The sequence below is a fragment of the Budorcas taxicolor genome, chromosome 9, assembly GCF_023091745.1.
Source record: "Budorcas taxicolor isolate Tak-1 chromosome 9, Takin1.1, whole genome shotgun sequence".
Taxonomy (NCBI): Eukaryota; Metazoa; Chordata; class Mammalia; order Artiodactyla; family Bovidae; genus Budorcas; species Budorcas taxicolor.
In genome coordinates, this window is record NC_068918.1 from 51,206,924 (window position 1) to 51,232,104 (window position 25,181).

The window sequence follows — 25,181 nt, forward strand, 5'->3', positions numbered from 1 at the left end:
GCTGTACTTTCATATATAATTTATACAGACACATGTGCCCTATCTTATTGTCCCTGGAAAACCTGTGGAGTCTCCAGTCAGGAGGAATTTTTTAAAATGGTACAGAAAGAAGGCACCTGATGATACAATTAGGTGTTTCATACAGTATCAGCTTGTGCCCCTACTTTAGTTACCTTTTTGTTAGTTCATTCAGAGTCTTATGAATAAAGGGGTATTCACTGTAAATAGTAATAATATAAAAGTCATTCAGAAAAAATACTGTGATATTTTGAATATACTAGGATGAAACCAGGAAGTCAGTTACAGAATTCTTCTCTTGGATAAAGAGTAGTAAGAACTTAGCAACAGTGAAACAAGGAAAAATTTTTTGTTTGTTGAAGTGTATATAAAGGTAATTTGCACTTAGCATTCTTTCTACTTAAATTATCACAGTATTTGTGGCATTATGGAGATATGAATAGTAGTTTATCTGGCTTATTTTGGTCATGATGGACTAAAAAAGAAAACTAATATTCTAAATAATCTGTCCAGTTAGAATTTTAGAACAGAATTGTATGCAAAGAATTTATAACTTTATGTAAATATCTGTATATAATGATATAAAAAAATATCCCGGGAAGGGGATAAAGCAATATTATGTATAGTGTAACCTATACATGCTCAAATCCCCATACACTGCTCTTGACAGTGCTCACAGTGCTCATATAGTAACGTGGCTTTGACTCTTAAACTCACATGAGAAGAATTTTGGTCCTCCAGCAATATGGCAAACTGGGGAAACTGCAAAAACATCCAGCAACAAACCCAGAGGTGCTGCATATAACAGCAAATGTCCTTTACATGCATAGGTGATCTTACAAGAAGATAAGGGCATCATTAAGCCAAAAGATAGAGAACTGAACCCTAAATGCGTTTGGTGGTTTGTGGGTTTTGCTTCTAAAGTTCAAAGTGAACATTCCTGATTCATGTCCCAGACTCCATCTGTCTTATAGGTCAGAATCCTCTGCATTCAGTGACATATAGGGAAAGGAACAGGAGTGTGTGTGTGTGTGTGTGTGTATGTATGTATGTATATATATATATATGTGTATATATATATATGTAGGAGATTTTTATGGATCAGGCTTGAAGGTGAAGTACATCACATTGTACTGGCTAGAATGGTCATAATAACCATACCTAATTGCTCAGAAGGCTGAGAAATGTACCCAAAAAGGAAAGGAAATAGGGTCAGTGAACAGCTAAGCAGGCTTGCTACGTTAGGCTAACTGAAGACTCATTTCTGTTCACAGTAAGGCTAATCAGAGCAGAGAAGGTTTGGAAACTTTTGGCACCATGATCCACAGCAGGAAGTACTTCACAGTCTGTCGTGTGTACATAATCATGTGTGTAGGCCTGAAACTGAACTTTCCTGAGACAATATTTAATCTCAGTAGTTGTGATACACTTTGATATTTTCTATTTTTCTTTAATGCTGTCATAATCTTCTAGGTTGTTTTGCAATCTAGGTCCCCAGATATGTGATCTAGAATTTTTATGATTTAGGACTAGGTTTCTATGTGCACCTTAAAAAACACTGGGGTAGGCAGGTAAAGTACAGGAGCCAACAATTAATGAAGATATTGATACCCATCCACTCCCATTTCAGAACACCTTAATGTTCACTTACTAGATGTTTTTTAAAACCCCATATTTTGGCCCAGAGAGAAGCATAATCAACAAAGATTATGGAGATAGAGATAGAGACATCAAAATTTGAGTCTAGCAGTCACCCTAAGAACTGGCTTACAGTTAACTTTTGCCAATATTTTTCTGTATTATTAAGCTATTACAGGTGACTGGTTCACATTTTACAGAAGTTGAATGGTGACATTTTGCTTATTAACCTTTTCTTTTTCCTCAAATGTCTTTTATTGTAGAATCAAATACTGGTCTTATAACCTTTAATTCATTTTTTGGCTTATTTTTTGTCTTGTTTGTTTTTTAAACAGCTTGCTGCTGGTTGCAGGGGGGACAGTTTTAAAAATCTGTGATTTTGGTACAGCCTGTGACATTCAGACGCACATGACCAACAATAAGGGGAGTGCTGCTTGGATGGCACCTGAAGTTTTTGAAGGTAAAATAGCAAAAGTGTGATGTGACTGATAATCTGCCTTATTACCCCATGTAAATCCAGTGTGTTTATGGCTTTCCCCTATTTACATGATTTTATTTCTACATGTCGTTTACACAAGATACTTCCTAAAGTCTAAGGAAGTACTGCATAAATACAGCCTTAGATCTGGAATCTCATAGCAAGATTTCGGTTGTCTGTGAAGTTCAGGCATATGTACAATTGATCCTCATGCTCAGATTCCATAACTGCAAACTTGCCTATGTGACCCCTAAAATCAGTACTCATAATTTTTTTCATAAGTTACTCACAGGTATGCACAGAGCAGGAAAAAATTTTGAGTCGCCCAACACACACATTCCCGGCTGAGGTCAAACAAGGCACTGCTCTGCCCTCTTGTGTCAGTTCTCATACTGTATCACTTCTGTGATCTATCGAGTGCCTCATTTTTTTCCCTTTTTTGTACTTTGTGTTGATGATTTCACAGTTTAAAACAGCCTCTATGAGTAATATTGAAGTGTTTTCTAGTGTTCCTAAGTATCAGAAGGCTGTGATGTGTCTTACAGAAACACATAAAACAAGGTTAATATTTTGATAAGTTGACAAAAACATTGTGAAGAGGCTCACAGGAACCCAATCATGTATTTCCTCCTGGAGGAAATGATTCAGTGTTTACAAATTTTAACAGTTCAGTTTAGTCGCTCAGTCGTGTCCGACTCTTTGAGACCCCATGGACTGCAGCACACCAGGCTTCCCTGTCCATTGCCAATTCCTGGAGCTTAGTCAAACTCATGTCCATTAAGTTGGTGATGCCATCCAACCATCTCATCCTCTGTTGTCCCCTTCTCCTCCTGCTTTCAGTCTTTCCCAGCATCAGGGTCTTTTCAGATGAGTCAGTTCTTCACATCAGGTGGTCAAAGTATTGGAGTTTCAGCTTCAGCATCAGTCCTTCTAATGAATATTCAGGACTGATCTCCTTTAAGATGGACTGGTTGGATCTCCTTGCAGTCCAAGGGACTCTCAAGAGTCTTCTCCAACACCACAGTTCACACACACGCACACACAAACACCACAGTTCAAAAGCATCAATTCTTTGGTGCTCAGCTTTCTTTGTAGTCCAACTCTCACATCCATACATGACTACTGGAAAAACCATAGCTTTGACTAGATGGACCTTTGTTGGCAAAGTAATATCTCTGCTTTTCAATAAGCTGTCTAGGTTGGTCATAACTTTTCTTCCAAGGAGCAAACGTCTTTTAATTTCATGGCTGCAGTCACCATCTGCAGTGATTTTCGGGAGCCCCCAAAAATAAAGTCTCTCACTGTTTACATTGTTTCCCCATCTATTTGCCATGAAGTGATGGGACCGGATGCCATGACCTTAGTTTTCTGAATGTTGAGTTTTAAGCCAACTTTTTCACTCTCCTCTTTCGCTTTCATCAAGAGGCTCTTTATTTCTTCACTTTCTGCCTTAAGGGTGGTGTCATCTGCATATCTGAGCTTTTTGATATTTCTCCCAGCAATCTTGATTCCAGCTTGTGCTTCATCCAGCCCAGCTTTTCTCATGATGTACTCTGCATATAAGTTAAATAAGCAGAGTGACAGTATTCAGCCTTTACGTACTCTTTTCCCTATTTGGAACCAGTGTGTTCCGTGTCCCCAGTTTTGGATGCTGCTTCCTGACCTGCATACAGATTTCTCAGGACACAGGTCAGGTAGTCTGGTAGTCCCATCTCTTTAAGAATTTCTAGAGTTTATCGTGGTCCACACAGTCAAAGGTTTGGCATAGTCAATAAAGCAGAAGTAGATGTTTTTCTGGAACTCTATAACTTTTTCGATGATCCTTTGGATGTTGGCAGTTTGATTTCTGGTTCCTCTGCCTTTTCTAAATCCATCTTGAACATCTGGAAGTTCACGGTTCATGTACTATTGAAGCCTGGCTTGGAGAATTTTGAGCATTACTTTACTAGCGTGTGAGATGAGTGCAATTGTGTGGTAGGTTGAGCATTCTTTGGCATTGCCTTTTTTGCTGCTGCTGCTGCTGCTGCTAAGTCGCTTCACTTGTGTCCAACTCTTAGTGACCCTATGGACTGCAGCCCACCAGCCTCCTCCGTCCTTGGAATTTTCCAGGCAATGTGATACCATTGCCTTCTCCATGCCTTTCTTAGGGATTGGAATGTAAACTGACCTTTTCCAGTCCTGTTCACTGCAAACTTTATAAGACAATACAGGGCATAACGAGAACCGAGTGTACTTTGTGCTGGTTTCCTAGTGATTAAAAATCGGCCGTTCAAAGCTTAAAGGAGCATGCCTTAGAAGAATGCAACTAACTGGACAGACGTGTGATGCTAAGGACAACAAGTAAGGGATACTTTATGCTTACTTTTACATCTGTGTGTCTTAACTCAAGTTTTGAAAGAGTGATCCATAAGTTGCATATGAGGTTTCTGCATAAGAACATCAATTATCTTTTAAACAATTGAGAAAATTTGAACTGCAGACATGTGATTCATACATTCAGTTCAGTACACTTCAGTTCAGTCGCTCAGTCGTGTCCGACTCTTTGCGACCCCATGAATCGCAGCACGCCAGGCCTCCCTGTCCATCACCAACTCCCAGAGTTCACTCAGACTCACGTCCATCGAGTCCGTGATGCCATCCAGCCATCTCATCCTCTGTCGTCCCCTTCTCCTCCTGCCCCCAATCCCTCCCAGCATCAGAGTCTTTTCCAATGAGTCAACTCTTCGCATGAGGTGGCCAAAGTCCTGGAGTTTCAGCTTCAGCATGATTCCCTCCAAAGAAATCCCAGGGCTGATCTCCTTCAGAATGGACTGGTTGGATCTCCTTGCAGTCCAGGGGACTCTCAAGAGTCTTCTCCAACACCACAGTTCAAAAGCATCAATTCTTCAGCGCTCAGCCTTCTCCACAGTCCAACTCTCATATCCATACATGACCACAGGAAAAACTATAGCCTTGACTAGACGGACCTCAGTTGGCAAAGTAATGTCTCTGCTTTTGAATATGCTATCTAGGTTGGTCATAACTTTTCTTCCAAGGAGTAAGCATCTTTTAATTTCATGGCTGCAATCACCATCTGCAGTGATTTTGGAGCCCAGAAAAATAAAGTCTGACACTGTTTCCACTGTTTCCCATCTATTTCCCATGAAGTGATGGGACCAGATGCCATGATCTTCGTTTTCTGAATGTTGAGCTTTAAGCCAACTTTTTCACTCTCCTCTTTCACTTTCATCAACAGGCTTTTTAGTTCCTCTTCACTTTCTGCCATAAGGGTGGTATCATCTGCATATCTGAGGTTATTGATATTTCTCCCAGCAATCTTGATTCCAGCTTGTGTTTCTTCCAGTCCAGCATTTCTCATGATATACTCTGCATATAAGTTAAATAAGCAGGGTGACAATATACAGCCTTGACATACTCCTTTTCCTATTTGGAACCAGTCTGTTGTTCCATGTCCAGTTCTAACTGTTGCTTCCTGGCCTGCATACAGATTTCTCAAGAGGCAGGTCAGGTGGTCTGGTATTCCCATCTCTTTCAGAATTTTCCACAGTTTATTGTGATCCACATAGTCAAAGGCTTTGGCATAGTCAATAAAGCAGAAATAGATGTTTTTCTGGAACTCTCTTGCTTTTTCGATGATCCAGCGGATGTTGGCAATTTGATCTCTGGTTCCTCTGCCTTTTCTAAAACCAGCTTGAACATCAGGAAGTTCACGGTTCACGTATTGCTGAAGCCTGGCTTGGAGAATTTTGAGCATTACTTTACTAGCATGTGAGAAGAGTGCAACTGTGCGGTAGTTTGAGCATTCTTTGACATTGCCTTTCTTTGGGATTGGAATGAAAACTGACCTTTTCCAGTCCTGTGGCCACTGCTGAGTTTTCCAAATTTGCTGGCATATCGAGTGCAGCACTTTCACAGCATCATCTTTCAGGATTTGAAACAGCTCGACTGGAATTCCATCACCTCAACTAGCTTTGTTCGTAGTGATGCTTTCTAAGGCCCACTTGACTTCACATTCCAGGATGTCTGGCTCTAGATTAGTGAACATATCATCATGATTATCTGGGTCGTGAAGATCTTTACATTAGAAGGTATGAAAGCCCATGAAATTCAGAAACATTCAATAATTGAATTCTGATCTTGACTTTTATTTTTGATGAATTGAGAGGTTTTTGTTCTTTGTTTTTAGCCACCAAGAGAAAGAAATTTGTTCTGCAGCTGGTCCCTTGAGTGGAGCTATTTTGCCACAAGGTTCAGTTAAAAAGTTTGTGGAAAAGCCAGTGTTCAATTATATAAGGTTAAATAATGCCACTTGTTTTAAGTTTGTATGTAGAATACACATAATTGGCCTTGTTTTGAAATTATTTATTTAATGTGACTTTCTTTGAGTTAAAATAGTACAGTTATTACCATAATGTGCAGAGCAGAAAGATTTGTTTTTGCAGAAGAACCCAGAAATGAAAGTTACTCTTAATTGTTTAGAGCAACAAAACTCAGACTATTAGGCTATGTAGATTTCTTCATTTCTGAAAGATGTCAGCACCTATGGTTCAATCAGACTGGAATGTCATTGTCCAGTTTATAGTGCCCAGTGCCTCTGGCACATGCGAAGTGCGTCTGTAGCTATTGCTGTAATAATCGGTCATTCTCACAGTGGGTTGTTCATGGGTTTTAGGATTTTGTTTGTTTATCGGCTGATTGACCAACCAACTTATAATTATGTACATTTCCCTGCATATATCTGCTTACTGTAAATTTGGTATTTGTAGTTTTCCTGCTTGCAACTTACTTTTAAGTTTTCAAGTTAATAATTTATCTCATCAGATATTTTGGAAAAAAAATCTTCACACTAGATTAGAAATTTCTTCTGCTTTGATAGTGTTTTCCATCAAGAGAATGGGAGAAGAAAATTTTAAGATTAAGAAATTACAGAAAGGAATAAGAAATTACAGAAAGGACTGTATAAGTTGTTTTAATTCTCTGCCCCAGAGAAAATATGTTTAAATAAAAGATAAGGTCTACATTTCTTGACAAGAAGGTAGAAAATAACTAACTTTCTAAAGTGGGTTTTGTTTTTTTTTCTCTTTATTGGATGATAATTGCTTTACAGTGTGGTGGTCTCTGCTGTACGTCAGTGCAAATCAGTCATAACTATATATATGTGTGTATGTATGTGTCCCCCCTTCCTTTTTAGCCTCCCTCCCCTACCCCCCACTCCAAGTCCAGATCATCACAGAGTGCCAGGCTGGGATCCTTGTGTTATACAGCAGCTTCCTGCTAGTTATCTATTTTATACATGATAAAGTAAGTTTTTGAGTACATTATTAATACTTAACTCATTTTAAAAGTATATTTATTGCAAAGACTTGAGGTCTTCAGAAAGAGTTTCTCAGCCCTACCTGTGGCATTCTCTTGTTTTTGTACATAATGCTTATTCTTAAAATTTATGAAAGCCACTACTTCTGTAAGTCATGTGGGGAAAAGTCTTGAAATTTTACTACCTTTTTTTCTAGGTAGCAATTACAGTGAAAAATGTGATGTCTTCAGTTGGGGTATTATCCTTTGGGAAGTGATAACACGTCGGAAACCCTTTGATGAAATTGGTGGCCCGGCTTTCCGTATCATGTGGGCTGTTCATAACGGTTTGTGAAGTTTTTCATCAGTATATTTTGTATATTTCTTATTTGGAAATTGTTTCTCCCCTAAAGAAGACCATTTATCCCCAGTATTAAAGTATACGATTTCCTGTAACCAGCCTCAAGCCCTACCTGCCCTGATACTGATTGAGCAGAGCTGGGGCAGTCCTGGCTCTGGACAAAGCTGAGAAGGTCTGCTGGCTGTACCCATGCGGAAGAGGCCGTCAGTAGACAGCCAGAGCCACCTGCCTCGTTGCCTCTCTCCAGCAGACAGGAACACGTTGGACTGGACGCTGTGGGGAAAAAAAAAATTTCTCACATGGTTAAGATAATTAGGGAGCTATTGCTTTTTCCTCTTGAAGAAACAGTGTCTCACTGAGGAGAGAAAGCAAAACATATTGAGTAAGACTTGTTACTGAAGCTATTCATAAAGGCAAAACGTGAAGTGCATCACGTAGTCTTGCTTTTTAGCTTCTCATTCATCTTTATGATGTGAGTGCTGTTATTGCCCCATTTTACAGCTTTCCTTATTAGGAAGCTGAGACCTAGAGAAGCTAAGTAATTTTCCTGGGGTCACAAGTTTAGTAAGTGGTGTTGCTAAGATTAGATCTGGATGTTTCTGACTCAGATGTCCATATTTTTAAGTTATATTCATTTATGGACACAATGTCCTTGCATCCCTCCTATTCCCTTTATACCTCTAATTACAATGTTTCTAACCACTCATGATACTAGAATACATCTCCTTCATTAATCAATTTACTTTGCAGTTCCTTTGGGAGAATAAACTTCTTGAAAGGAAATTGCTGAATCTTTTAACTTTGGTATCCTTCTCTGTTGTTTAATTTCTATCTCTTGATTATAATTACTCTGACTAATGGCATTTTTGACACACTGTTCCACATGTGATAGAATAAATATCTGCCTCACTGTTTTGGTCATTCATAGACCTGTCAAGGAGTCATTGGAGTAATCTTGTGTGTTTACTGATTTCCGGTTCATTGTGCTACCTTTTTTGTCGTTATGGAGAATGCGAGAGCATTGACCAGGACAGTTTGTTTTCTTCGTCTATCATGTGTCAGTAAAACTGAATGTCAGTGAAGTAAGAAATGAAAGAACTAACTTATTAATTGATAAATTTACAAAGATTTCATTATAATCGAGCCCTTCTTTTAAGTTAGGGACCCTTGCTAGTAGTGATATCAGTCTTATTAAATTACACAAAAGTTGGCCGTTTTCAGCTTGTGAAATGACTGACTCACAGCTATTGTAAGGCCTGCCTCCCACAAAAGAACCATTTAGAAGTCAGTGAGTGTAATACCATATAATATATCAACTGTGGTAGATGACTTTTGATAAATGGAAGATAATTTGTCAAACATTGAAATTTTTATGATAAATCTGAAAATACAGGTCAGGTAAGATGACCTTGCGTTACCATTCACACATTAAGCTGTTAACCATTTGTTAAAAGAGTGTTTATAATAAATGAACTATTGTTAACTCAGTCATAATGCATGTGAAAATTTTAATTTGGTTTCTCAAAAGGTGTAGATTCCCCTTTATGAAAATGTAATGTTAACCTAAAGGACAAAATAAATGTACTTTTATTCCTCCTAAAAAAAATCTTGATTTAGAAAATAAATACCATGTTAGAAACTTATACTATTCTTTGAGTAAATACATTCTTTTCTCCCTTCCTGTAACTTTTAATTGTTAGGTACTCGACCACCACTGATCAAAAATTTACCTAAGCCCATTGAGAGCCTGATGACTCGTTGTTGGTCTAAAGATCCTTCTCAGCGCCCTTCAATGGAGGAAATTGTGAAAATAATGACTCACTTGATGCGGGTATAATCCTTCTTTTGAGGGGCTTTGGGATTAAGGGACTTTTATATATACTGAGTTTTAATGAGATTTTAAAGTAAATGGGTATCATTTTTTTTGTTTAATACATTTTTGTATTTTCTACTTTAGAATGGGTATTCATTACTCACATAATCAGAGGAGAAAACATTATTTTGGAAAAAAAAAATCTAGTTCTTTATAATGGAAAGATGGCTAGACTAGGTCTCTGAACATGCTTTTTTGCTTCTGCTTAACTTAGTAGATATATTTGTTACTGGGCCTGTTGCCTTATCTGTAATGTGAGAGAAGTTGAATTAGATGATCGCTAAAGCCTTTACAGGACTTGGGTACTTTATGACTCTAATTGTTGCTGAGTTATAAATTTTCTTTAGTACATATCTTTATCAAGCAGTCATTTATGTAGCGCACTAGAGAGGCTACATTCCCAGACACTTCTATTTAAGTGATTTTTACCTTTTGGTTTTTCATTGTATATTTTCAGCTTTCCACTTGCCATTAAAAAGTTAAACTTTTTTCTAGGATCTATAGAATTTTAGAATGTAGAAGAATCATTTTAAATGATTATTAGAATTTCCCAGTCTATAAATCACTTTTGTTAGAATTATTTGAATCATTCTAGGCCTCTGGTTGTGATGCTCTAACAAATCTGTCAAGTAGTACCTTGACTTGGAAATGTTTATGCACTTGCAAAAGTGCCTGAATTTCAGAACAATTTGCTAAGTAGAAGAATCTTTCAATCTCTTTGAATATAGATTAAGTGATTTCCTAAATGGCCACATAATTAATTTGTTCATTCTATTGAAAATAAGTTAGGCACAGCAGCTTGAACTCATCTTATTAAAGCTTAATTTCATATTTGGAGAAGAGCTATATGTAGAATCCTGGGACCTAAAGATACACTCATAAGAAAACAACTCAGTAAAAATTAAAATTAAAAAGTATAGAAAACAGCTTGGTCTCCATAATCAGATACCTTAAAATTTTGGATTATAAAAAGTATTCAGATTTTGATTGTGTATATATGTGCTTTGTCTAATTTGAGAAGAAAACGTTTCTTTTTTTTCTCCCTAAATTCTAATTTTTATCCAGCAGATATATCCAATATTTTACCTCTGATTCATAAGAGTGACATTCATAATCTATCCTTGATATTTAAAACGTCTAACAAATTATTCTATGGCATACCATCTCAGTTGTCAGACTCGGTCATTTCAACACTTTAGAGATTTGCATCACTGCTATGAGAACATGAATAATGTTTCATGTAATTATGAGGAATGATACTACTGTATTTCATATGTTCCTCTAGAAGAATATTGGCTGTTTTCTTCAAGATTATCTAGGCTCTATGTAGGTAGATATATGGCACTGATAACAATTGAAATTTAGAAGAGTTAGCACATTGTTGTCTTTGTATCCACAAATTTCCATGTATGCCTTAGTGAAAATAAAGCAGCATCTTTGCTGCATTCAGATCTCAGCAAGGAAGTAATTCAAACATACTTACTCTGTAAGTTAATTTTCACACGATTTAATTTGTATTAAAGAAAGTTTAAATTGTTATTTACTTTTTATATATAGTACTTTCCAGGAGCAGATGAGCCGTTACAATACCCTTGTCAGTATTCAGATGAAGGACAGAGCAACTCCGCTACCAGTACAGGTAAATGGATAGATTGGAATGTAATAAGCTGAATTTTTGTCTCTGTTCCTGTGAAGTGATAATCAAGAAGCAATGAATGATGTCCCTTTTTGCATTTTAATTTATTCCTTTAATATGATTGCAATTTGAATTTCCAGGTGCATCATTCTTCATGCAGGTACCCAGGGTTAGTTAATTGAAAACCCACTTCCAAGTTTTGAAATTCTTACACAATTGTATCTAAAAAGACTGGATATTAGATTTCTGTGGATGCCATTCTTTACTTGAAAAATAATTCTTACACAGATACAGTTAGATCAAATAGTATCAAAAATTATTACAAATATATATATAAAACAGTATATTTCCTATATTATGAGCACCCTACTTCTTGATCTTTGTAGAAGAATCCATACAGACATTCATTTAAGAAGCTGTGTTTTAGTTCAGAGTTCCTCAGTTCCATAGTTTGTGGTCATCAAAAACAAACCCAGTAAAAGTAATACTCTAACTTAGAAAAATTTTACTTCTCAAAATATATGGTATTATGAACATTTCATTATTAGTTTGATTAAAACTAAAAGGCATAGGTGTGTGTGTACACATATACTTAATGCATTCTTAAAATTTTATTTTTACTGGTCTATTTCCCCTACCTCCAAAAAAATTATATTTAAACTGGTTCCAATTTTACTGAAAGTCTTTCTGAGATGCTCTGAATTCTAAAGTGAATTTCTCTAAAAACATTTGCCTGCCATTCCTTACTCTCAGCTGACCTTCTTTACCATTTCTCTGTGATCAAAAGACAGCTGCCACAAATTCCCCCTCTCCATGTGCCCACCTGCCTGTGTCTGCCCCTCTGCTCTGCACTCTGTTCTGTTCCCATGCTGAACTGTCCATGCTCACAGCCAGAGGCAAGCCTGTCCCCTTGTGCATCAGATCCCATCTGCTCTCCTAGCAATTCTTCCTGTCTCTTGCATCATCAGTTTTAGCCTTTATGCTGGGATCATTCCCTAAGTATACATACAGTCATCCCCCCTTGTCCACAGTTTTACTTTCTGCAGTTTCAGTTACCTGTGGTCAACTGTGATCCAGAAATACTAAATGAAAAATTCCAGAATGAAACAATTCATAAGTTTTAGATTGCAGCTATCTTGAGCAGCATGGTGAAATCTCACTCCATCCTATGGATCGTCCTTTTATTCATTGTATCCTATCCATTTGTCACTTGGTAGCCCTGTTGGTTGTCACAATCACCTGTCAAGGTATCACAGTGCTTGTGTTCATGAGACCCTAATTTTATTTAGTAATGGCCCCAAAGCACACGAGTAGTGATGCTGGCAATTCTGATATGCCAAAGAGAAGCTGGAAAGTGCTCCCTCTAACTGAAAAGGTGAAAATTCTCAACTTTAATTAGGGGGGAAAATAATCCTGTGCTGGCTGAGGTTGCTAAGATCTGCATTAAGAACTTCTATCCATGAAATCATGAAGAAGGAAAAAGAAATCTGTGCTTGTTTTGCTGTCATGCTTCAAACTGCAAAAGTTAACAGCCATAGTGCAGGATAAGTGCTTAGTTAGAAAAAGGTATTAAATTTATACAGTAAGGTATGTTGAGAGAGAGAGACCACATCATTCGTGTAACTTTTATTGCAGTATATTGTTACAGTTGTTCTGTTTTATTTTTAGTTACTCTTGTTAATCTCTTACTGTGCCTAATTTATAAATTAAAGTTTATCATAGGTATATATGTGTAAGAAAAAACAGTATGCAAGGGCTCTGTACTATCTGAGGCGGCAGGCATCCACTGGAGGTCTTAGAATGTATCCCCTGTGGATAAGGCGGGGACTGTTAAAGTCTGTATTTGCATTTCTCTAGCTTCTCTCTTGCCATTCTCTCTTGTGCTCACTCCGTTCAAGCTTTTATTATACCACTACTCTAGAATTGCTCTTGTCAAGGTCACCAGTTATCTTCACATTACTAAATCTAAATGAAGGGTTTTCGGATCGCATCTTTTTTGATTCTCAGTAGCCTTTGACACAGTTTGTTGCTGTCTGCTATTTTCAGCACTTTGAGTTGGTCTCCAGGACACCATGCTAGCCTGGGCTTCATCTTACATCTCCGATCACTTACTTTCATGCTTTCCTGTGCTGGTCATTCTTCATCTTCCCAACCTGTAAACGAAGGAGTGCCCAGGGCTTAGTCCTTTGACCTCTTTGTTTGTCTAAACTCATTTCCTTAGTAATCTCATCCAGTATGCATGTATACCATGTATTTGCCAATATTTTTGTTCCATCCCAAATTTGAACTCCATACCCACATATCCAGCTACTTGATTGATATCTGCTATGAGCTCAGAATTACCATTTTCCTAACTGAGCTCCCTTCTGAGTCAGTCCTTCCACAGTCTTTCCCATCTTGATTAATAACCATTTCTTTCTCTCAAGCTAAGAATTAGTCATTCTTGACTATTAGAAAACTGTTTAGGCATTTTGATTCCCTTTTTGTGCTATCCTGAAATATCATTTAAAATGGGTTAGTTTGGGTATCTTCATTAGCTTGAAAAGTCTTATTTCTATTCGTATCTTGCTAGTTTAGAAAAGAATTTAAGTTACATTTTATTGAATGAAGCATTTGTGTTATTCCCAGCCTATTGTCATAAATATTTTTGCTTTCCTAGGCTCCTTCATGGACATCGCTTCTACAAACACCAGTAATAAAAGTGACACTAACATGGAACAAGTTCCTGCCACAAACGATACAATTAAACGCTTAGAATCAAAATTGTTGAAAAACCAGGCAAAACAACAGGTTTGTTTTGTTATTAAAAGTAAAATCTTTTGGTAACCTTACCAGTAGTCATGAAGTCCTAAACATTATACTAACAAGTATTGTTTGCCTTCTTCGACTGTACAAGTCCTGAATCTTGTTCCTGAAGCAGACAGATAGGCTTAAGAGTAGATGTGTGTAATGAGATTCTCCTGAAATTCTTTATAATTAATTGTTCTCCCATCTGATGATTACTGCCTTTGACATTTGTGCGTATCTTCCTTACGATGATCCCTAACTTGAACAGTTAATGGTTACAAGTATAAGATGGAGATTTCTTGGCTGTACTACCTGGTTAAAGGAGTTCTTCTAGATTCATCATTTCATGTTTCCAGATTTATTATACTTTTGCTGTTACTGTTCTTTAAATATTTTAAGGAGTGATTTTATTCGTCTTCCTTGAGGCATTTAGGATAACTAATAATTGGGACATTTAACTCCTAGCTCTAGTGATCACCTTTTCCTAGAGGCCAGTGTCTGCAGCTTGTTCTTCCTCACTCCTACAGCTCCCTTTCCCTGAAAACTTGCCATTTCTTTCAGAACAGAACCCATAAAAATCCCAGTTGGTATCTCCCTTCTTCTAGCTGCCCAGGATTTTTAAATATAAAGAGCTTCAGTCATTCAAATTGACCTATGTTTCTAACAGAGTGAATCTGGGCGTTTGAGCTTGGGAGCTTCTCGTGGGAGCAGCGTGGAGAGCTTGCCCCCGACCTCTGAAGGCAAGAGGATGAGTGCCGATATGTCTGAAATAGAAGCCAGGATTGCTGCAACCACAGGTAAAAAGGAAGTAAAAGTCTGAAGAGGAACGAAGATGGTGGTTTCAGTTGTTTCAGTCATGGGAATGTCAGGGGCTTTTTGTCAGTGTCCTAAATTTTTTTAAAGCAGGAAGTTGATTTATAATATACTTCCTATGCTTCTAGCAGAAAGCATTCCAAATTCCAGATAAACCAAGCATGATTTGTAAAATTATTTGCATTATAAAGTTTAATTTATTACAGATTTTTATCAAATATAATTCAGCTCAATATGAGCTGAAAATCTAAATGAGAAATTGAAATTTAGCCAATACTAGGATGTTTTAGGAAGATTTTGAGTGATTCTACTAGTTTTGTGCTGAACTCAAGTAATAGCAAATGTTTTATTTTGAATTTAGCAGAAAAATGTGCTCCAGATCAAAATACAATTTGGCCTTACTGTCTGCTGCTGCTCCTTTCAGTGGCAAAAGTAGCTACATTTGTGATTAATTCTTTTAATTGTAAAATAAAAGATCATAGTAATTTGATCTGGAAAAAGCTAGCATTTCTCTTCCATTTTGTTAGTACTTAAATGATTAATTGTGGAAAGACTGGTCAGCACAAAAATAATTACATGTTTTGTTACCTTAGTGAACTTCTAACCTTCTTTTCTAACCAGGTTCATTTAGTAATGGTGGGTTAAATTGTTTTCTTTCTGATTTTCCTAGAGGTGGAGAGGCACTGATTATAAATACATTTCTATTGTGGAAAATGTAGAAATATAAATCTAAAAAACCCAGTCTTCCATAATTGTCCCACCAAAAAATAAACACAGCATTTTTGTGTATTACCTCTAATCTTTTAAACTACGTATGTATATACAAGTATATTCCCTAATGTATTAGCATTTTTTTTTAACTTAGCTAACCAGGTTTTGTGGGATTTTGTTTTGTTTTGTTTTAAGATCTTTCTAAAAAGAATATTTTCATTTTGTGTGAAGTTCTTTTAAGAAAGAAGTTGTCCAGAGGACCATCCTAACTCTTTTTGTCTTCAACTAATCTTGGTCACTTATTTATCAGTTAGCATTAGAATCAGTTAGATATTATAGAATATCCAAAATAACAGTGTCTTTAACACAAAACTTGTTTTCACACACAAATCTGGAGGTAGGCTCCTTGATCTTTGGTGCCTGGGTTTCTTCTGTCTCTCTGTGTTACAATCCCTGTTGTGTGGCTTTCATCCTGAAGGTGACTATGTGCTCCATAATGGCTGTTATAGTTCCAGTCATCACATCCACAGTCCCAGCATCAGGAAGCAGGAGTTAGGGCAAGGGCTACTTTTTCAAAAAGCTTTCACAGAAGTCCCTCCTAACAACTTCCACGTTTATGTCATTGGCCGTAGCAATAGGGTCAGATGGCTCCCTTTGGACTCAAGGGAAGGGGGCATCTGCAGTCTTTTATCTGGGAACATTGCTGTCCTGAGGTCAGTTGAGGTTCTGTTGCTAAGAAAAAAGGGAAAAGTAGAGATTGGCCGGTCTCTGCCACATAGATGGAATCTTCAGAAACAGTCAAGTTGAGTGGAGGGAGGTCACTTGAGTCACAAGTGTTTCTGTGTGCAGTGGGGATGTCACAGTACAATGTCTGATGAACAGTGTATACAGAAATGCCGCCTAACACTTTGGGAGTCCTTTTCATTTCAGGAATATCTTTCAAGTTAGAGCTGCCAAATAGTGATTGCTACCTTAAAACAGGAAGTGTTCTGTAATGTAATAGTAATAATTTTATATCTCCTAGTGTCAATTTTTTAGTCAGGTACTGGTTTATAATTAATCTTCACATAAGTGATATTTCACCAGATTAAAGGTAACCACATATATTTAAATAACCGTATCCTTTCTCTGCCTAAATGTGAATAAAACAGATGGGCTGAACATTTGTTGGTGAATTGTCTTACTTTGACAGGTTCATATTCTCCAGCCTTTCAGAAATATTCCAGTTTAGCAGGAATAGACCCTAAACTTTGGAAACTACAATAAATACTCAGTTTATCAGAAGTATGTTTAAATATTTATAATTATAAAAGCATACACATTTCATACTTTGATTCAATAGTTATCGTATAATCACTGAATTGTACTTTGTAGCACACTTCAAGAAACACTTCATTGAACACATATTCCTGTGTTTGTTTAATTAAAACAAATATGACAGCTTAGTTCTTTTTAACTCCTCTTTTCTTCCCATTTTCATCGTAGACCCGCACTGCACATCAGTGGTTGCATTTAGATTATTTCTATGAACGTGTTGGAAATCTAGCTTTCTCATTACCCTGCAGCTTTGTTTGTCTCTGTCCTTTTTTTTTTTTTCCTGCTAATTAAAGCCAGTATGTGAAACATCTTGTATTGATAGTTGTTTGCTCTTTAATCACGCCTTGTGTAAGCATGGACAAAGGGTTTGATAGTTCTGCATGCCATCCTGCATGAAGTGTTATTAACATAACTATATGAAAAGTATTCTGTTTTTGTTCACCGTTTGCTGTGTTACTATTTGTGGTTGTTTGCATGTATACTGTATGTGTGTATTTTTGCAGCCTTTTCCAAGCCTAAACGGGGCCACCGTAAAACCGCTTCATTTGGCAACATTCTGGATGTCCCTGAGACCGTCATAGCAGGTATCATGGACCACCTGGGTTGGTCTAATAGCTGTAAAACTGGAATAATGATCCCTAGTACTTATAAAATGCTTCTTGCTCCAATTTGATAGAATGTGAAAATAGATACCTTGCATGCAGTCCTTAGGGAGACAGATTAAAAACTGTACACATTTATCTGCACTGAAGCCAGCTTGGCCAGAAACCTCACATCTCCAAAACTGAGGATGAACTAGAAGGTAAAGTAATAAGCCTTTTCGTGGAAGGAGGCATACCAGCCCAGAATTCTGCCAACTTCCTCTCATCTTTTAAATGAGCGGAATAGCTGAACCCAGACCTTTTCTTCACCTAGCAGAAAGGAAACAATCCTTTAAAAAATACTTGTTGTCCTTGGCTCCTTTTCTTCCTTCGTTGCAACTTGGCAGCTCCCTCTTGGCATTCTGTCCCAGCCTCTTTCTGTTGGTAGCAAGTAAAATACAAAGTTGAGAAAAGAGTAACTGAATACTATTTCGCCTTAACCTAGAAAACAGAAACAAAATAAAAACTAAATGAGATTTTCTGTTTTGCATGGTATCTTGCCAAATAATTATGGTCACTTCAGATTCCTATGTATTATTAGGAGGATCTTCTTGCAAATTATGTTTTTATACCTAACTCCCACAAGTCTCATATGGTTAAATTGCTTTCATTTCTTATGGTGATGATCTCATAGATGACTCTAAATCACCATGCCTAGTAGTTCTTGTCTTCTCCAGTAAACTGAAACCTGAGGATAGAGACTATGTCTTTGTTACTTATTATTGATGGCATCAGCCGTGTCTGGCTCAAGACCTCACACATAGTGTTTAATAAATATGTGCTGGTTATGAAAATGACCCATTATTGAGCTCCCAGTGGGTCAGAACTAGTATACATGTAAAATCTGTAAATTACAGATGTATATAAAATATTTCAAACAGTTCTTAGGGCCCATTCCATATACAAAACCACTTTATTTCTAGAGTAGTTCTTTGTTATTCTGGTTGTTCAAGTGGTTTATTTTACATTTTCATTGTTGCCCTTCAGAGAATACAGTTAATTTATTCCTTGCATATTTTTATTGAGTCATGGGCTGCTTTCAAAATTAGTATAAGTACTTAAGATCATTTTACTTCTGCCCTGAAAGATACCAAGTTTAAGGGAATAATACTCTAACTGAAGAAGCAGCAATGTTTAAATATTCATATTGCTGAGCTATGATTATCTTAAATGTTTGAGAGTATCAGAAACATTTAGCCAAATGGCACACTAATCTTAATCTGGGTCTTATGGGTAAACATTAAGAACAGATACACCCACGCATAGCGAAATAGCCAGTGATGTATGTGATAATGAGTAAGGGAAAAGAGGAGAAAAATGGTCGCAGAGGTTCTGGGACAGGGTGAATGTGTGCACCACACCACACCCTACCAGGGGACATTTGACACTCTCTGGAAATATTTATGATTGTCAAAACTAATAGGTGCTACTGACATGTTAGACAGAAGCCGCATTGCTGCTAAACAGTCTGGAGTGTCACAGGCAGCCTCCCACAGCCAAGAATTACCCATCCTGAAGTATCAGCAGCGCCAGGGCTGAAAAACCCTAGTTAGATGTGCTGTGTGGCCTGTAAGGTAGTTTAAAGCACATCAGCTTAATAGCCATTTTACAGATGAAAAAGATCCAATGAAGTTGAATGGTTTTCCCAGAGTTACACAGCCAGGATCCCATCATGGGTCTTCTGACACCAGATTATACCCTTTTTTTTTTGTTTTGTTTGAGTCACAGAAGTTAGAATAATTCTGTGCTGCTCCTACTTAGGGTTCGTATTAAATTTAACTGAGCTCTTCATCCAGGAGATACTTTTTAATGACATTGGATCCTTATGGGGTCAGGAAAGCTTAATCCTGCTGCTAATTGCCAGAGTACCAATGCTTGTTAAGTGGAAATAGTATTCAGTAATACATTTTGTTAAATATTCTTGTTGGGTTTTTTTTTCCCCAGATATTCTAACATTAACCTAGTAGTTTCGCTTTTTTTAATAAAGGATGCAACCACTGGAATTGAAATAATTGGACATAAAAGTCAAACATTAATTTATTCTTAGGTTATATTTTTAAATTAAACATAAAAGATATAACCTGTGCTTTGGGAATATCTCAACTATCTTACATGGCCATTTTAATTGTAAAGAAGGATGAAATTTAATTCCCTAAATTTCTTAATACCTTTTAGAACTTTTTTACTTGAGGTTGATTCCCTACAAACTCTGTGGTTATATTATCAGATACTTCTTGATATATCCAAACTGGCATTAATTAGCATTGCATCCCAGTTGTAAGTATTTTTAAAATATAAGCTCTATTTTTCATCTATTATGGATAAGTATTTTCAGTAATATTTTCCTTTGACCAAGTGCCGTATACTGAGCTTAATGTACCTCTTGGGATAAACTGCCTCTTTTTATTAGGAGTGCTCCTTTAAGCATCAAGTAAGTTTTTAATGTGTATTATTAGCAGTGTACAAATGTATCATTTTTGAAGTGTTGCTTCTTGCATTTAAAAAAAATTTTACCAAGTTTTAAAAGTGTTTAAATAGGCACTATTACTCTAAAAAAAATTTTTTAATACAGTCTTTTTAATGACTAAAATGCCTAACCTGGTCATGGGTCAACAAATTTAAATCTTGTTTTTTGCTTGCTCTTCAACACTGTTAAATACCCTGCCATCCACAAATGAGGAACAAGCAATCTGTGGCTAACACCAGCATTCATCAGTTTAACAGTCTCTCAGGTCATGCAAAAATGGACCTTTAATGCCTCAGGACTTCTGTGGATCAAACTACACAATTTTTTGTACCCTTGCTACTTTAGGCCTGGCTCTGAAAGAGGTATTGGCAACTTTGTTCTGGTTAAATCTTCTTTCTGCTTTCCCCTGCCCACAGAGTGGCTGTAAATCTATCTGGCTTCTTTTTAGCAAGCAAGACACATAATAAGAGTAATTGCCAGTACAGTATGACATTTTGCTAACTCTTCATTTGTAGAGAATGTCCTGCCAAATAACTGTGCAACCTAAGCAAAGTTAATGTAAATGCAGACATCTCTTGCTCATAATTGAAACTATCTGATCTATAGTTTTCTAATCCGTTTTATGTTACTTTTATTGGAAGAAAAGAGAGTGGGTGGCAGATTATTGGATTGCTTTAAATTTTTCTAAAGTTTTTTCCTTTAAGGTTTTGATAAAAACATGGATTTTTGTTTATTTGGTTCTTTTACTTGGATTTTCTTGACTTTCCCACATTTTGCTTTTGTTATTTCCTGAGCTTCCAAGGGTCTATTTTCCCCCCATCTTCATTTCAAATACTCAAATGAGATAGGGATTATGAATTGGGAAACTATAATACATTTGATAGTAACATTTGATCTGGTGTTAGAAGAATACCTAAATTTTACATTCCTTTTAAAATTTCACGTGTCAAAGTTAAACAGGTAAAATGTCAAAAAGTTACCCAACAAGAGTAACAACCTTTTCCAGTTTCATAGAGTAAGAGACTGAGTCGGCTTCCCTGGTAGCTTAGTGGTAAAGAATCCACCTGCCAATGTAGGCGACGTGGATTCAACTCCTGGATTGGGAAGATCCCCTGGAGAACGAGATGGTAACTCAGCCCAGTATTCTTGCCTGGGAAATCCATGGACAGAGGGGCCTGGCGGGCTACAGTCCATGGAGCTGCAGAAGAGTCCAGCTTAACTTAGCCACTAGACAAGAGACTGAATAGTTAAAAGATATTTTGTTCATGGCTCTGGTGTCTGTTATCAAGGGGTATCAGCAGTCCTGCTCTGGAGTCCTTGTGTGAAGAGTTAGAGTACTTAAGAAAGTCAACTGTGATTATAATGTATTTTGAAATCCACTGGATAAAAGTACTGTCAGATACATATACACATACCACCTGCAAAAGACTTAATTGAAACATAAGTCTTCTGGACTTTCTCCCTTTCTGTTGTTAAAAAAATCCTCATAGTTGATACCAGTTCGATTGCTATTATGAAATGAAATAAATTTCCAACATATGATTTGCAAAAGTAAGTTTTTCCAAATACTGATATTGATAACTGTTGTTAATTTTAGTATAAAAGATAACTTTTTAAAATAAGCTAAATTGTAAGGTTTTATAGAATATATTTAAACAGTTTTTGTTAATACTACTATAGTATCGTACTCAGTGGTTCTTAAGTTCAGACTAAATTACAATACTTGGCTTCATTTTAAACACTTGAAATTTTTCTCCTCTATTCTACAGATTAGCATTGCCTTCATGTACTTCTGTTTGAGAAACTTGAACAGTGAGACTCTAGTGTACCTTTTGTTATTTCTAAGCCTGGAATAAGATGGTATAACATTTTAAACTGATAGAACGCTTTGACCGAAAAGCATTACGTACTGTCTTAAGGATTTGCTAGAGAAGGCTAAATATGCAAGTGTTTTGTTGAGTCAGTCTTAATACACATAAAATATTTTTGTCCAGGTCTCTGAATTTAATTGACATTTGTTGTTAATAATACTCTTGAAACTGAAAAGAAACTTGAATGAGTCCTTATGGTTTCAGCTGCATTTAGATCTCTTAACTGAGAAAAATTTAATGACTATTCATTCACTTTAAATTTCAGTCAGGTACACTGAGCTCTATTGTATATTGGTTATTTACCAAAAGTGTGATAAGTAGTTAATTAAAATATGAAAAGTGCTGAGTGATAAACAGTGCAGCATCATGAGGAGACCATGAGGTAAAAGAATTGAGCTTTTCTAGATCTCAAGTTCTTACCTTGCACAGATAGTGTCATTAACACCTGCCTTTGTTTAGGGACACAGGGGTCCAAGGAAAGCTCTTCTAAGATGTATTACATCTGCTTCTGCCAAGTGCAGACACTGCTCCTTCAATAAAATTCTGTATTTGTGACTAATTAAATAGGAAAGTGCATAGAACTTTACAGGAAATGTTTTGGTAGTCTCTTTCCACCTTATTGTAGTCTACCAAGATCACTTTTTAAAATATAAAAAGGATAAGTGTCCCATAATTTTTAATATTCAAAACTTAACAAATATCAAAATTTCCAACATTTTGATTAAGAGATGTCTCCAAGAAAATGTGTTGATTTTTACATGAATCTTGTCTTCAGAAAGTTGGAACCTAGAAAAATGTAAGTAGTTTAGGTAAGGAAACTGATAAGAAAAACCACAGGAATGACCCTCTGGGACCTAAGCCAGCGGTCTCTGGAAGGACTCTGATGACTTTCAAATACCAGCTCAGAAAATCAGTTGTACTTAAAAAGAACAGCTTTTTGGAGAGATGGATTTTGTTTGTGTTGTAAAAGCAATTGCCCTATTAGCTGCTGTTCCAACCACCCTTTTAGGGGTGGGGAAGAAGGTGGGCTTAGGGATATAGTATATTCCTTTTGTTGCTCTTAGAAAAGTTATTTTTTAAAATATCTTTTGTTCCCTGTCAGAAGTCCTGAACATTTCAAAATTCATTACAGATTAAAAAACTCAAGACATCATTTATAAATTCCATATTTTTTGATTAAGCATTGACAATATGATATCATATTGTCCCTTATTTCTACTTTTTTCCTTTATACTGCTGTGTTTAATACAGGTATACACATATTAAAGACTCATGAAAAAATGTAAAGTAAATGAGTTTCTAAATTGGTGTTTAGTTAGCAAAAAATTCAGAGTCAGTCTAAATTTACTGAGCACACACTCAGTAATTTTCATTTGTGATACTAGGAGCTTGATGTTTTTTACATTCATATTTCTAAATTATGGCTTGAAACTTAATATTGGAGCAACAAGTATTTGTTGATTGCAATCCTTTTTTGCTTCGTCTGAACTGTATGCCAGATGGTTTCTGCCATGGTTATGCTAATGAAAATGCATTGCCTAGTATTGCTTGCTTTTGACTCATGCTGTAGCTTAAAGATTTCTCATTTTATGGCATCTGTTAACTGTCAGTTCTCCTTTCCCCTACTTAAAACTTTTTATTCCCCCCCCCCCCCCCCCCCGTCCCCTTAGAGCTTGTCTTTGTTGTTATTGCAATGGTGATGTAATGATTTTCAGACACATGTGCTGGGTGGTTCCCCAGATTCACAAATGTTGCTAATCTGAAAAGAGAATTCCAGACACTTTTACAAGCCTGTCTCATCTCAGCTAATTTTAGAATGATTGTGTTGAATGAAATGTGCCTGAAATTGCTCATTAGTCATGGTAGTGGGGATCCTTTTTGTTCTCAGGAAAGTGGGGATAATTAAAAGTTTTCAGAGAAATATCTTAGTGTGCCCGATTCCATAAATGTGCAGTTATTATGTCAATTTGTAATTGAAAGTTGCAGCTTGGAATAAAATGAAATGTGAAATAACTTTAAGATTATGCAAAGAATTCTAAAACATACCTTTAAATACTGGAGTTATACTTTTGAGGATAGCTATAAATTTGAGTTTTTATATTCACTGAACGTACTATTGCATTAAACATTATTCTTCTGTTGTAAGGTCCTTTTAGTGTATGTACAAAATAGTAGGTTCACCTTGGTTAAGATGCTAGGATATATTGCTGGTTGGTTTAAAATAAGATAATGAAGGTTATGGAGATATAAAATTTTAAAAATGAATACTGTTGGCTGATCAGGCCACAACTATTAGAGTATGTGGTCTGAGCGCTGCCCACTATTACATAATACAGTCTTCAGAGTCAAAAGAATTTTGACTATTGTGTCAGCTGTTACTCATAGTATTTTGGTGTTTCCTTTTAGACAGCTGATCTCTCATCTTAGAAAATAACTGTGTAAACAGCCCTATTCCCAAATAGAAGTGCTGAGTGAAGCTATTGTTCAGTTCACCCCATGTTGCTGAAGACTTAGATCTGTCTAGTTCTTTCATAAACTGAGTTTTAAGTCAGTTATGCTTAGCATGGAAGTTCCTGAAGCAGAGTTAACACACTAGCCCATTTCAACAACCTGTATATCTGAGAACGGAATGAGAGTCATTCATCTCCGCTAGGAATTGAGTTGTTGTTCACAAATAATAAATTACTAGATTCTGACAAAGACTAATGGGATTAGGTAAGTGTGACTCAGTGCAATAAATTCAAGCCTAAGCATCCTTTTAAGCTCTGAAACGAACAAGGTACTGCTGTTGGTTAAAGCCAGTCATGGCTCACAACTTGCTAGCTGTCTTGCTGTAGAAACTGTAACGTAAGGCCCTTGAAATAGATGCCGTCATCAGCCCCAGCCCCCAAGCATTCATCTATTTAAACACATGACAGAAGATGGTGGAAGAGAATTCAGCAGCTCTTCGTGTGGTAGGAATGGTTATTGTATTAGGACACACTTTATTGTAAGCCAGCAACTTTTGAGTTAAAATACTATAGCTGTTTCTTTCTTTACTTACATCTTTCTTTCTCTTTTTTTAACAATGAACACACTTGTTTTTTCTCACATTCTGTGTAGATCCAAGGAGCAACAAATTCCAACTTCCTACTGTAGCAGTTAAACCCTTCTTGTCTCTGAATAGATTTCAGTATTTTAATTTTTTTTTTTTTTTTTTTTTAAGGTAACGGGCAGCCAAGACGTAGATCCATCCAAGACTTGACTGTTACTGGAACAGATCCTGGTCAGGTAAGACT

General features: G+C 36.5%; 1 protein-coding gene across 1 annotated transcript in view; it reads left to right on the forward strand.

The window, feature by feature from the left end:
* Positions 1 to 25,181, forward strand: part of MAP3K7 (mitogen-activated protein kinase kinase kinase 7) — a 72,107-nt gene that overhangs the window by 21,391 nt on the left and 25,535 nt on the right. Inside the window, exons 6-13 of the mRNA XM_052645739.1 lie at positions 1,992 to 2,116; positions 7,645 to 7,773; positions 9,488 to 9,618; positions 11,218 to 11,299; positions 13,956 to 14,086; positions 14,751 to 14,880; positions 17,428 to 17,508; positions 25,109 to 25,173. Coding sequence (XP_052501699.1) covers positions 1,992 to 2,116; positions 7,645 to 7,773; positions 9,488 to 9,618; positions 11,218 to 11,299; positions 13,956 to 14,086; positions 14,751 to 14,880; positions 17,428 to 17,508; positions 25,109 to 25,173 — 874 coding nt within the window. The remainder of the gene's footprint in view (positions 1 to 1,991; positions 2,117 to 7,644; positions 7,774 to 9,487; positions 9,619 to 11,217; positions 11,300 to 13,955; positions 14,087 to 14,750; positions 14,881 to 17,427; positions 17,509 to 25,108; positions 25,174 to 25,181) is intronic.